This window comes from Salvelinus fontinalis, chromosome 7 (assembly GCF_029448725.1).
Source record: "Salvelinus fontinalis isolate EN_2023a chromosome 7, ASM2944872v1, whole genome shotgun sequence".
Classification (NCBI taxonomy): domain Eukaryota; kingdom Metazoa; phylum Chordata; class Actinopteri; order Salmoniformes; family Salmonidae; genus Salvelinus; species Salvelinus fontinalis.
In genome coordinates, this window is record NC_074671.1 from 56097364 (window position 1) to 56111441 (window position 14078).

A 14078-nucleotide genomic window follows, 5' to 3' on the forward strand; every position below is an offset into this window, starting at 1 on the left:
GTGTGTGTGTGTGTGTGTGTGTGTGTGTGTGTGTGTGTGTGTGTGTGTGTGTGTGTGTGTGTGTGTGTGTGTGTGTGTTTGTGTAGACGGTGATGTCACCCATGTCTTCCAGATGGCTGTCGAGACTCGAGACACACACATTTTCTCCCCTGGACAAATTTAGCAAATCCACTCAATTCCCTCTCCCCATTTTCCCTTCCTCCCCTTCTTTCATTCCCTCCTCCCTCTCTTGTTCTGTCGTGTCTTGGTATTGGGTGGGTGTGTGGGTGGGTGTGAGGCATTGGGGGCATACTGACTGCCTCTGACTGACAGGAGTTATAGTAAATAAGTTAATATGAGTAAATTACACATTTTTCCATTTTAGCATTTCTCTCTGTCACACACACACACTGAGGTGGTGGATACAGTAATCTAGCAGGAATAAATGCATGAGACAGAAATGCGTTTCCATTCCAGTCAGCCTCTGGCTCACAACTCAACACTTTGGTCCGCCACAGAAGACAGGGAAGCTAGCCTCCGGGTTGGGAACAAGACACACACACACACACACACACACACACACACACACCCACACAAACACACACACACACACACAAACACACAGCGAATACCGAGAAGCTAGTTTCCAGTGGTTGAGCAAGAGACACATACATTAACACACACGAGGGGGAGAGAGCAAGTTCACACTTCTGGGAGAGAAAGAAAGCACACCCATCTTCCATAATCTGATGCGGTCTAGTGCTGCTGGTCTACACACATACGCGCACGCGCACACACACACACACAGTTGTGTTTTGGATAATGAGGGGGAGAGTTCTGATCTAAAATTCTAATTTTGCTGTTTGTTTACGTTTCCAGGAGGGTGTCCAGGGGACGAGATACAGCGTGGGAATAGAGAGAGAGAGAGAGAGAGAGAGAGAGAGAGAGAGAGAGAGAGAGAGAGAGAGAGAGAGAGAATGGAGGGAGGGAGGGAGGTAGGGAGGGAGGGAGGGAGGGAGGGAGGGAGGGAGGGAGGGAGGGAGGGAGGGATAGAATTGAGGGACAGAGACCATTAAAATACTATTAGGGAGGGTATAGTTCTGGTCGAATGAAAGCAAAGTTTATTGGTCGCATACACAGATTTGCAGGTGTTATAGCAGGTGCAGGGAAATCCTTATGTTTCTATCTCCAACAGGGCAGTAGAATATACAAATATACAAATAATAAATACATTGAAACAAGAAATCAAGAAAAGACAGAATGGGTCCAATCAGCAACCCAGAATAGATATATTACAGTGAGCATGTGTGAGAATCCAGAATATAAATATGTGGTGTGTATAGACAGTATATCATTTAGAAAGACAATGGTATGTACAGTAGGAGGTATATTAGGCTAGGTATATTACAGTAGATACATACACGGTGAGTAAACAACAGTATATAAACAGAATATGAGGGGGACAGCGTTCAATGACTCTATCTATATACATGAGGCATTAGTCTCAAGGTGCAGGGCAGAGCACCAGGCAGGTAGCCGGCTAGAGACAGTGTCTAAGGTGCAGGCCAGGGTACCTGCTAGTGATGTCTGTTCAGCAGTCTGATGACCTGGAGATAGAAGATTTTTTTCATCTGGTCAGGACTCATGGTCAGGAAAACCCCAAGCTGTAGCTGTCTTGTGGTTCAGTGGCTGAACATTCTTCTTGCCACTGACGACCCTTGCTGTCCTAATATGAAACCTAAATGTGCCAGTACAGACCACACCATGTTTTAATTCTGAGACCAATAGCGCCACCTACTGGTCATGCTAGTCAACTGCAGTCGCGACCGAAAAACGTAGTTTCCCATCCTTTAATTCGCTGTAGGCTCTCACACACTGGGGTAGTTATTAAGGGATTTGGGAGTGAGGTGTTGTTAGCTTTATGATTCAGACTTTTCCAGCATTACAGTACCAGTCAAAAATTTGGACACACCTACTCATTCAAGGGGTTTTCTTTATTTGTACTATTTTCTACATTGTAGAATAATAGTGAAGACATCAAAACTATGAAATAACACATGTGAAATCATGTAGTAACCAAAAAAGTGTTAAACAAATCAAAATTTATTTTATATTTGAGATTCTTCAAAGTAGCCACCCTTTGCCTTGATGACAGCTTTGCACACTCTTGGCATTCTCTCAACCAGCTTCATGAGGTAGTATGTACATGTAGGTAGAGTTATTAAAATTGCTACGCATAAATAATAAACATAGAGTAGCGGCAGTGTAACAGAGAGACGGGGGGGGGGGGGGGGGGGGGGCAATGCAAATAATCTGGGTAGCCAATTGATTAGATGTTCAGGAGTATTATGGGTTGGGGGTAGAAGCTGTTTACAAGCCTCTTGTACCTAGAGTTGGCGCTCTGGTACCACCTGCCTTGCAGTAGTGTAGAGAACAGTCTATGACTAGAGTGGCTGGAGTCTGACAATTTTTAGGGCCTTCTTCTGACACCGCCTGGTATTGAGGTCCTGGATGGCAGGAAGCTTGGCCCCAGTGATGTACTGGGCCGTACGCACTATCAATCAATCAATCAATCAATTTTATTTTATATAGCCCTTCGTACATCAGATAATATCTCGAAGTGCTGTACAGAAACCCAGCCTAAAACCCCAAACAGCTAGAATGCAGGTGTAGAAGCACGGTGGCTAGGAAAAACTCCCTAGAAAGGCCAAAACCTAGGAAGAAACCTAGAGAGGAACCAGGCTATGAGGGGTGGCCAGTCCTCTTCTGGCTGTGCCGGGTGGAGATTATAACAGAACTATGCCAAGATGTTCAAAAATGTTCATAAGTGACAAGCATGGTCAAATAATAATCATGAATAATTTTCAGTTGGCTTTTCATAGCTGATCATTAAGAGTTGAAAAACAACAGGTCTGGGACAGGTGGCGGTTCCATAACCGCAGGCAGAACAGCTGAAACTGGAATAGCAGCAAGGCCAGGCGGACTGGGGACAGCAAGGAGTCACCACGGGCGGCAGTCCCGACGCATGGTCCTAGGGCCCAGGTCCTCCGAGAGAAAGAAAGAGAGAAGGAGAAAATTAGAGAGAGCCAAGATTTTCAAAATGTTCATAAATGACAAGCATGGTCAAATAATAATCAGGAATAAATCTCAGTTGGCTTTTCATAGCCGATCATTAAGAGTTGAAAACAGCAGGTCTGGGACAGGTAGGGGTTTCGTAACCGCAGGCAGAAACAGTTGAAACTGGAATAGCAGCAAGGCCGGGCGGACTGGGGACAGCAAGGTGTCAGCATGCCCGGTAGTCCTGACGTATGGTCCTAGGGCTCAGGTTCTCAGAGAGAAAGAGAGAACGAGAGAATTAGAGAGAGCATACTTAAATTCACACAGGACACTGGATAAGACAGGAGAAGTACTCCAGGTATAACCAACTGACCCTAGCCCCCCGACACATAAACTACTGCAGCATAAATACTGGAGGCTGAGACAGGAGCGGTCAGGAGACACTGTGGCCCCATCCGAAGAAACCCCCGGACAGGGCCAAACAGGAAGGATATAACCCCACCCACTCTGCCAAAGCACAGCCCCCACACCACTAGAGGGATATCCTCAACCACCAACTTACAATCCTGAGACAAGGCCGAGTATAGCCCACAAAGGTCTCCACCACAGCACAACCAAGGGGGGGCGCCAACCCAGACAGGAAGTTCACGTCAGTAACTCAACCCACTCAAGTGACGCACCCCTCCTAGGGACGGCATGAAAGAGCACCAGCAAGCCAGTGACTCAGCCCCAGTAACAGGGTTAGAGGCAGAGAATCCCAGTGGAGAGAGGGGAACCGGTCCTGGAGAGACAGCAAGGGCAGTTCGTTGCTCCAGAGCCTTTCCGTTCACCTTCACACTCCTGGGCCAGACTACACTCAATCATATGACCTACTGAAGAGATAAGTCTTCAGTAAAGACTTAAAGGTTGAGACCGAGTCTGCGTCTCTCACATGGGTAGGCAGACTGTTCCATAAAAATGGAGATCTATAGGAGAAAGCCCTGCCTCCAGCTGTTTGCTTAGAAATTTTAGGGACAATTAGGAGGCCTGCGTCTTGTGACCGTAGCGTACGTGTAGGTATGTACGGCAGGACCAACTCGGAAAGATAGGTAGGAGCAAGCCCATGTAACGCTTTATAGGTTAACAGTAAAACCTTGAAATCAGCCCTTGCCTTAACAGGAAGCCAGTGTAGGGAAGCTAGCACTGGAGTAATATGATCAAATTTCTTGGTTCTAGTCAGGATTCTAGCAGCCGTATTTAGCACTAACTGAAGTTTATTTAGTGCTTTATCCGGGTAGCCGGAAAGTAGAGCGTTGCAGTAGTCTAACCTAGAAGTAACTACCCTCTGTAGTGCCTTGTGGTGGAGGCCGAGCAGTTGCCATAGCGGGCAGTGATACAACCAGTCAGGATGCTCTCGATGGTGCAGCTGTAGAACCTTTTGAGGATCTGAGGACCCATGCCAAATCTTTTCAGTCTCTCTTCACGACTGTCTTGGTGTGCTTGGCCCATGTTAGTTCGTTGGTGATGTGGACACTAAAGAACTTGAAGCTCTCAACCCGCTCCGCTACAGCCCCGTCAATGACAATGGAGGCGTGCTCGGTCCTCCTTTTCCTGTAGTCCACAATCATCTCCTTTGCCTTGATCACGTTGAGGGAGAGATTGTTGTCCTTGTACCACACAGTCAGGTCTCTGACCTTCTCCCTATAGGCTGTCTCATCGTTGTCGGTGATCAGGCCGACCACTGTTGTGTCATCGGCAAACTTAATAATGGTGTTGGAGTCGTGCTTGGCCGTGCAGTCATGAGTGAACAGGGAGTACAGGAGGGAACTGAGCACGCACCCCTGAGGGGCCCCTGTGTTGAGGATCAGCATGGCAGTAAGGGTAGGTAACAACAATGTGTTGTTACCTACCCTTACTACCTGGGGGCGGCCCGTCAGGAAGTCCAGGATCCAGTTGCAGAGGGAGGTGTTTAGCCCCAGGGTCCTTAGCTTAGTGATGAGCTTTGAGGGCACTATGGTGTTGAACACTGAGCTGTAGTCAATGAATAGCATTTTCACATAGTTTTTCCTTTTGTCCAGGTGTGAAAGGGCAGTGTGGAGTGCAATAGAGATTGCATCATCTGTGAATCTGTTGGTGCGGTATGCAAATTGGAGTGGGACTAGGCTTTCTGGGATAATGGTGTTGATGTGAGCCATGACCAGCCTTTCAAAGCATTTAGTGTTCTTGGGCACAGGGACTATGGTGGTCTGCTTGAAACATGTTGGTATTACAGACTCAGACAGGGAGAGGTTGAAAATGTCAGTGAAGGCACTTGCCAGTTGGTCAGCGCATGCTCGGAGTACACGTTCTGGTAATCCGCCTGGCTTTGTGGCCTTGTGGATGTCGATCTGTTTAAAGGTCTTACTCACATAGGCTGCTGCAGAGAGCATGATCACACAGTCGTCCAGAACAGCTGATGCTCTCATGCATGTTTCAGTGTTACTTACCTCGAAGTGAGCATAGCACTTATTTAGCTTGTCTGGTACGCTCGTGTCACTGGGCAGGTCTCCGCTGTGCTTCCCTTTGTATTCTGTAATCGTTTGCAAACCCTTCCACATCGACGAGCGTATGGGGGGGAGTGTAGTACGATTCAACGCTTTGCCTGTTTGATGGTTCTTTGGCGGGTATAGCGAGATTTCAGTAACAGTTGGTTTTATTTATGAAAGTCCTTAGCGGTGGAAACTATTTACCTTTTAATCAAGTCATTTTTTCACATATAATAATATGAAATCATAGAAAATAGCCCAAGTTAAAAAAAAGGAAAAGGAAAGAGGTCCCTGAACCAATCAAAGTTGTTTGAATTCATGCAAGTGATTTGGTGTGGAAGCTACTGAAGTTTTAAACAAGTATAGTCATAGATTGGACGGGCGATGTCCCTGAAGCAGTTGTTTTTATTCATCCTATTTATTCAGGCCTATGGGGTGGAAGTATTTACGTTTTTTGGAAGTATTTACCTGTAAAGTGAATGAAAATGAATTGATAAAGTAAAAAAAAAAAAAGCTCAGGAAATTGCAGTGGATTCGAGAGCGATGTCAGGTTATTTGGAAACTATTGACACGGTTCATTACCATGCAAAAGTAGGCGTAGCAGTTTTAAGACGTTACCGCTAAGCGGAGGGGAGTAACGTTTTAGCTTAGAAAATACGACACCGAATATGCAAAAACAAGGGGTGTAACTTTTTAGATATCGTCAACTGGTTCAGAATATGTAATTTATATAATTCTTACACGTTCCGTTTAAGAGGTATTAACGAGAGAAGTCGGAATCTTTAATATAAAGCGAACTACGTCTCATGTTAGGGAGATAGCTAACATTAGTAATACTGGTGTTTAAAGATGAAGTTGTCTTCTGTTGTCGTAACATTGATATTAACGGTGGGTGTTTCTTATTACATCTATACACCGTTACCTGCTGCCATCGAGGAGCCTTTGAAACTGATGCTGCTGGACACCTTATTCCGTGCTATGCTGCAAGTGGTAAGAAACAAGAAGAATAGCTATAAGCGAAACCATACTTTACATTGCATTAGCTTGACAGTTCTTTATATTAACGAGTAGTAGGCAATGCTTTCTCTATCCCTCGACCTATGTATCGCATTCAGGTGCAGCAGGTTTAGGCCTATTGGTTTAAGACACTGAGTTTGGAGGCTATACTAGCTAGATAGCTTATTATGCAGCTAACAAGTAGAACATGTGAACTGATTTGGTGATCTAAGTAAAACAATGCTTTACTGTGCTTTCTCCAGCCCTTGTGTGAAATCATATGTGGATAATTGATTTGAACCAGCTAAATACAGCACAAGCTCTTTTACAGTGTTTGTGTGTGTGTGTGTGTGTGTGTGTGTGTCTGGCCCTTCACCTAGATTTCACACAGTCGTGGTGTAAGTAGATTGCTAAAAGTGTCCTCTGGGAGCCCTATCCTGGTCAAGGATCTGTGCTGTCTTGCCAACTCCTATGGTGGTCATTGCCAAGGGTGTGACATTGACCATGGAGTTGGTAGGACAGAACAAACACTCACTCTCAAGTCAAAGCCCTAGCTCCTAGAACAGGGTTAGCATACTAAACTACCAGGGATACTCCAGCTCTCTGACCTCATTCAAATGCCTCTCTCTCTCTCTCTCTCTCTCTCTCTCTTGCCCTCTCCATCTCTCCCTCTATCTCTCTGTCCTTCTCTCCCCCTCCCCCTCTCTCTCCCCCAGGGTGACCTGTGCCAGTGTCTGGGTCTCAGTCACCACATCAAAGTGATTCGGGGGGCCATATCGGGGCTGGAGTCCTTGGGGGAGATGGCGGGAGGGCAGGGAGGCGGGGTGAGGGTGAGTGACGTGGACTTTGACAGAGTCCCGGTGCGCGTGTACGAGCCCCCTGCCGCGGGGGGAGGAGAGGGGGGTCTGAGGAGGGCTGTGATGTTCTACCATGGAGGAGGATGGGCCCTGGGGGCCACCAGTAAGTGTGTGTGTTTACCAGCATAAACATATCTAGTTCATGATCTAACACTAATGTAACAACCTTCTCACTGTCTTCCTTCTCTCCTTCTCTACTCCCCCCACCTCTCTCCTTCTCTACTCCCCCCACCTCTCTCCTCCTCTACTCACCCCACCTCTCTCTCTTTCTTTCCTTCTCTACTCACCCCACCTCTCTCTCTTTCTTTCCTTCTCTACTCCCCCCACCTCTCTCCTTCTCTACTCCCCCCACCTCTCTCCTTTTCTACTCCCCCCACCTCTCTCCTTTTCTACTCCCCCCACCTCTCTCTTTCTCTTCTTCTCTACTCCCCCCACCTCTCTCTCTTTCTCTCCTTCTCTACTCACCCCACCTCTCTCTCTTTCTCTCCTTCTCTACTCCCCCCACCTCTCTCTTCCCCCTCTCCCTGTCTTCCTCTCAGAGATGGGGAGCTATGATGTCTTGTGTAGACAGATGTCTGATGAGTTGAATGCAGTGGTTGTGTCTGTTGAGTAAGTGTGTCTCCTCTTTTCACACTGTATTAGCTTCAGTTCCACACACACACACACACACACACACACACACACACTCACTCACTCAATATGAAAGTCTTGGGTTATTATAACGCCATAGTAACAAGTTAAGGTTTGGACAAAATTGTTATAAGGATAAAAAAGTGGTTTTCGTAACTTTTACCGTGTATGTAGGTATCGTCTGGCTCCAGAAGTGCATTTCCCTGTGCAGTATGAGGACTGTCTGGCTGCGGCCAAGCACTTCCTGGAGCCGGGCATTCTGGGAAAGTTGTCTGTGGATCCACAGCGTGTTGCCGTGTCAGGCGACAGCGCTGGAGGAAACCTGGCTGCAGCCGTCGCACAGCAGGTACACACAAACACACACACACACACGTCTACACAGACACACTAACACACTCTCCCTCTCTTCACAGATCTCGGTAGATGACAGTGTGAGCGTGAAGTTCAGTGTTCAGGCATTAATCTACCCAGTCCTCCAGGGTCTAGACCTCAACACTCCATCCCACCAACAGAACCACAACATACCCATCCTACACCGCTTTATAATGGCCAGGTACACACACGTACATGTTCACACACACTGGTGCACATCTGCATACACACACACACACACAGTCACACACACACCTGTGTTAGTAACCCTCCTCTCTCTTTGTCTGTAGATTCTGGCTGCTCTACCTGGGGGTTGATACCTCTCTCTATCCCCTCCTCTTGTCCCCCTCCTTCCTCCATCATCCCTCCATCCCTCCCTCCGTCCGCTCCCATCTCAACTGGACCACCCTTCTGCCGGCCAAACACATTAAGCATTACAAGCCTGTTGGCATGGAGATGGGGTCACAGGAGGTCACGGGGCAGGAGGGCAATCTTCTCCCGGGGTTGCTGGATGTCCGAGCGGCGCCGCTGCTGGCGGAACAGGGGGTTCTGGGTAGAACGCCGCGAGCTTACATTCTAACGTGTGAGTACGATGTGCTCAGAGACGATGGGTTGATGTACACCAGGAGGCTACAGGACGCGGGCGTCACGGTTTCCAGCCATCACTATGACGATGGTTTCCACGGCGCCTTGAGCTTTGCACACTGGCCATTTTTCTTTGATGTGGGGAAAAGAATGATCAGAGGATACATGGACTGGCTGCAGGAAAACCTCTAGTGTGTGTGTGTGTGTGTGTCTATGCAACTGCAAACCCAAAGCCATCTGTCAGTCAGAATTTCAGACCAATGTTCAGGTTAGACAAGCAGATGTTTTAAGGCTTTTAAACTGGGTTCAACCTGATTGTTGACCTGGGATAGAATGTCTCTCTTACTGGGTTAAACTGGAACAAACTGGGTTGGACTGGTGTTTGAAACTGTTTTAGAATGTAAGAATATAACAGAGACACCATTCCCTGATTTGTAGCTGTTTGCACTCTGGGGTGTGTGTGTGTGTGTGTGTAGCAATATGTTTGGTTCCGTTAAACACACACACGTCCTCCTATCCCAGCTCTGCTCACCTGACCTGAACAATAGACATGCTATGTTTTAAACGTGCAGTCTGTTATCTCTGTCAAACTAATACACTAAAATAAACATCCCATCTAAGCCAATCAATGCGCAGTGTTAGAATGTAGTAATCTGGGTAATCTGATAACAGTCCTAGTTTTAGACTAGATTAGGTTAAATTATTTTATGTGCACAACTGGTTTATACATCAATGCAATCTATAAAGAATTGTGCCTCGATGGAAAAACAATGAAGACTCAAAAGGTAGGGTCATACAACAGGATCCCCTGGTGCTGTAAAAAGCAACAACAAAACTTGATAAATAAGTATGTTCTTTAGACAAGTTATTGAGGGAGGACTTCATCTACAACCTGAATGTATTTACACACTTTTCATCTGACAACGCTGTGAGAGCTTGATTTTTTCCCACTGAACAGAATGATCTCAGTTGTCCCCAGTAACTGCTGCTGGGTGTCAGTACTTTATGTACAATTATGATTGTAATGGTTGATTGATGTTTAACCCTCCAATAAATATGAATCAGTTTGAGTGTTTCTCTTGTTTTACACTGTAGGCCTACAGTGTTACACACACACACAGCCAGGACAATATAGACTGAGTTTCAAAACGATTTCAACATATAGATGAGTGCTGCATGTATAATGCATGATACATTTAGTATGTTGCTTTTTCTACCAATCCAATGATGTTAGCTCTACAACAGTGCTTAGGAAAGGAGTTGTGGCTAGGAGGGAAGGGGCAAAGGGCGTCTGTCAGACCGACCAATCACAGAGATGCCAAACCAATTTTCTGGGGAGTGTAGTTTGTATTTCCATGACATTCGGACCAAACATGAAGCTACAACCCCTCAAGGTTGACCTATCATACACGGTTCTAAATATGTTGACAAGTCAAGTCAATCCCCCTCCAGATCTACCTCGTTTTTGACTGGCCATTCAAAAAAAGAACGTCTGGTGATTGGCTCAATCGCGCGTCACTTTCCTACAGTGCCCACCCACCCTGGCACGTCAGTCAGACAGCAATGGCGGCCTTCGCTGTAGCACGGAGCAGCTGTGGGCTGCTTTCAGGACTAAAAGCTTCTTTTAAAACATTCGGGCAGGTAAAACATGGCGTGGCTTCGGCAGCGGTTGCACAGTCCCAGCTGCAGCAGCAGGCGCGGCGGTGGTATTCGGTTAGTCATCTCTCTGTTCAGGAGAGGATAGACAGAAAGAGGAATGCTCCTCTGATCGGAGGAGGTCAGAAGAGAATTGACGCGCAACACAAAAGGGTAAATCATCTGTGCATGCGCAAGTATCTGTCAGTTTGGTGTATTTAATCTGTTTGCCTGTCTGTCGGTCCGTTTAACGTTTTGTCTGTGTAATGATCTTCTCCTCGGGGGAAGCTGACAGCCAGAGAGAGAGTTGAGCTCCTGTTGGATAAAGACTCGTTTGTAGAGTATGACATGTTTGTGGAACATCGCTGCTCTGACTTCGGCATGGAAGAGGACCACAACAAGGTAACAGGTCACAACAGAGGTTCCTACATTTTATCCAGCCTATGGACAAAATGGAATAAACTGATTCATTTTTAAAATGTTGATTCAGTCATCAATATGGTTTCAGTTTCCCTCTCCCTCTAGTTCGCAGGGGACAGTGTGGTGACTGGACAGGGGAGGATCAACGGAAGGCTGGTGTATGTCTTCAGTCAGGTACACACACACACACACACACACACACACACACACACACACACACACACACACACACACATCAAAGTAGTTACCATTTATTTTCACGATAAATGTCTCTTGCTCTCTCTTAGGACTTCACAGTATTTGGAGGCAGTCTGTCTAGGGCTCACGCACAGAAGATCTGTAAGGGTAGGAGGACGGGCTCACTCTCCAGGGCCTGGTGGCTTCTCATTCATTACTTCTAGTCACATCCCTTTATGTCTGTAGATCATGGACCAGGCTATGATGGTGGGTGCTCGAGTCATTGGTCTGAACGACTCTGGCGGAGCCAGGATCCAGGAGGGGGTGGAGTCACTGGCTGGATATGCCGACATCTTCCTGGTAAGGGGGCGGGGCTTGATTAGACTGGTTACTGGGATGAGGAGGACAACAAAGAAATGACATCGCTTCTAAAATGTACTCTCTCTCCCGGTCTCTTTGTCTCTGTAGAGGAATGTGATGGCGTCAGGTGTGGTTCCTCAGATCTCTCTGATCATGGGTCCCTGTGCTGGAGGAGCTGTCTACTCTCCTGCCCTGACTGACTTCACCTTTATGGTCAAGGTAAGACACACACGGTATAGGAGAACCACAGGACCCTTCCTGCATAGATGTACTGTACAATTAATACAACTAACATGGGTTACATCCAGATCTTTGATTGTGTGTATGTGTGTGTGTGTGTGTGGGACACCTCATACCTGTTCATTACAGGTCCTGATGTAGTGAAGTCTGTCACCAATGAAGACGTCACTCAGGAGGAACTGGGAGGAGCTATAACACACACCGCCGTGTCAGGCGTCGCTCACCGTGCGTTTGAGAACGACATCGATGCTCTGCTCAACCTCCGAAACTTCAACTTCCTTCCCCTTAGCAACCAGGACCCCGCCCCCGTTACCGAGTGCCACGACCCCAGGTACCCAACCACAGAACTCGTCTGACGGACTAGCCAATCACAGAACTGAACATGACATTTGGGATTTTCCTGAAATGTAATCCATAGGATGGGCCTTTGGAGGATGTTTGATCTCATCCCTCTCCTCCTACAGTGATAGACTGGTTCCTGGTCTGGACACCATCGTTCCCTTTGAGACCACTAAAGCCTACGACATGCTGGACATCATCCAGGGGGTACGACACACACACACACACACACACACACACACACACAGCCTGTTGTCTATTGATCTGTGGTTTTAACTTCAGATTGTGGACGAGAGGGAGTTCTTTGAGATAATGCCTAACTACTCTAAAAACATCGTAGTGGGATTCGCTCGCATGAACGGACGAACTGTTGGAATTGTAGGGAATCAACCTAAAGTAGCGTCTGGTGAGTAGAAGAGTCGGAGGGATTAGTGATGATGATGATGGTTATGACGATGATGACGGTAGTGATGATGCTTCTCCTGTGTGTGTGCAGGTTGTCTGGACATTAACTCATCAGTGGAGGGAGCTCGCTTTGTTCGTTTCTGCGACGCTTTCAACATCCCCATCCTCACCTTCGTGGACGTGCCCGGCTTCCTGCCAGGTAGTACGCAAGTCTGACTTTCCTCATGAGCAATTGGCACGTCAACAAGTAAATGTCTCACTTGATAGCTTTCACATAAATTGTGAAACCGTCGTACTGCGATCAACTGTCATTTTTTAAATCAAAACAAGTTAAGATTTTTTTCAAACCAGAGAATTCCACCTTCCTCGCCGTTTCTCTCAGGTACGTCTCAGGAGTATGGCGGTATCATCCGACACGGGGCCAAGCTACTGTTTGCCTTTGCTGAGGCCACCGTCCCCAAGATCACCATCATCACTAGGAAGGCCTACGGAGGAGCGTATGACGTAATGAGTTCCAAGCACCTGAGAGGAGATGTCAACTACGCCTGGCCGTCTGCAGAGGTGGCCGTGATGGGAGCCAAGGTAACACAACACACACACCTTCTACACAAGACCAAGGTAACACACACACATCCTTAGAGCCATGGCAACATTCACAATGTCAAAATGAAAAAGTCAGTGCTCACTTTAAAACATTCCCAACATGTCTGCCTCTCTAACATGTGTTCCCCTGGTGCTGTACAGATCATCTTCAGAGGGAAATCCAACCAGGCAGAGCAGGAGGCTGAATACGTAGAGAAGTTCGCCAACCCTTTCCCTGCTGCTGTCAGAGGTACACACACACACACCATCCATTCCAACAAACCTTACACCCACTCCCCCATCGTAACCGTGTGTGTTTTAGGGTTCGTGGATGACATCATCGTGCCGTCGACCACCCGGAAGAGGATCTGTAGGGATCTGTAGGTTCTGGCCTCCAAGAAACAGACCAACCCCTGGAAGAAACACACCAACATCCCACTCTAACACACAAACATCTTCGACCACGTGACCTGTCTGTCTCCAAGCCCATCACTCCAACCCTGTTCCTGGAGAGATACCATCCTGTAGGGTAACTCCAACCCTGTTCCTGGAGAGATACCATCCTGTAGGTTAACTCAAACCCTGTTCCTGGAGAGATACCGTCCTGTAGGGTAACTCCAACCCTGTTCCTGGAGAGATACCATCCTGGAGAGATACCGTCCTGTAGGGTAACTCCAACCCTGTTCCTGGAGAGATACCATCCTGGAGAGATACCGTCCTGTAGGTTTTTGCTCAAACCCCAATCTAGCCACCTGATTCTAGTAATTAGCTGGTTGATAAACAATCAGGTTAGTTACAACTGGGGTTGGATCAAAAACCTACAGGACGGTATCTCTCCAGGAACAGGGTTGAAGAGCCCTGGATTAGATCCACTTATCTGTCCCTAACCCTGTGGGACTTGTTAGGAAGAATCAGCTGTTTTCTATCTCCTTAAATTAAC

At 47.1% G+C, this 14078-nt stretch overlaps 1 protein-coding gene and 1 pseudogene across 1 annotated transcript; both read left to right on the forward strand.

Moving 5' to 3' along the window:
- The first annotated feature begins 6152 nt into the window (after window positions 1–6152).
- Window positions 6153–10050, forward strand: LOC129859792 (neutral cholesterol ester hydrolase 1-like). The gene is made up of 6 exons (XM_055929913.1): window positions 6153–6530; window positions 7253–7496; window positions 7933–8002; window positions 8198–8369; window positions 8437–8576; window positions 8686–10050. The coding sequence occupies exons 1-6, from the start codon at window positions 6390–6392 to the stop codon at window positions 9170–9172; spliced, it is 1254 nt and encodes a 417-aa protein (XP_055785888.1). The 5' UTR covers window positions 6153–6389; the 3' UTR covers window positions 9173–10050.
- Window positions 10051–10517: 467 nt separating this feature from the next.
- Window positions 10518–13582, forward strand: LOC129860097 (propionyl-CoA carboxylase beta chain, mitochondrial-like; annotated as a pseudogene).
- Window positions 13583–14078: the final 496 nt, after the last annotated feature.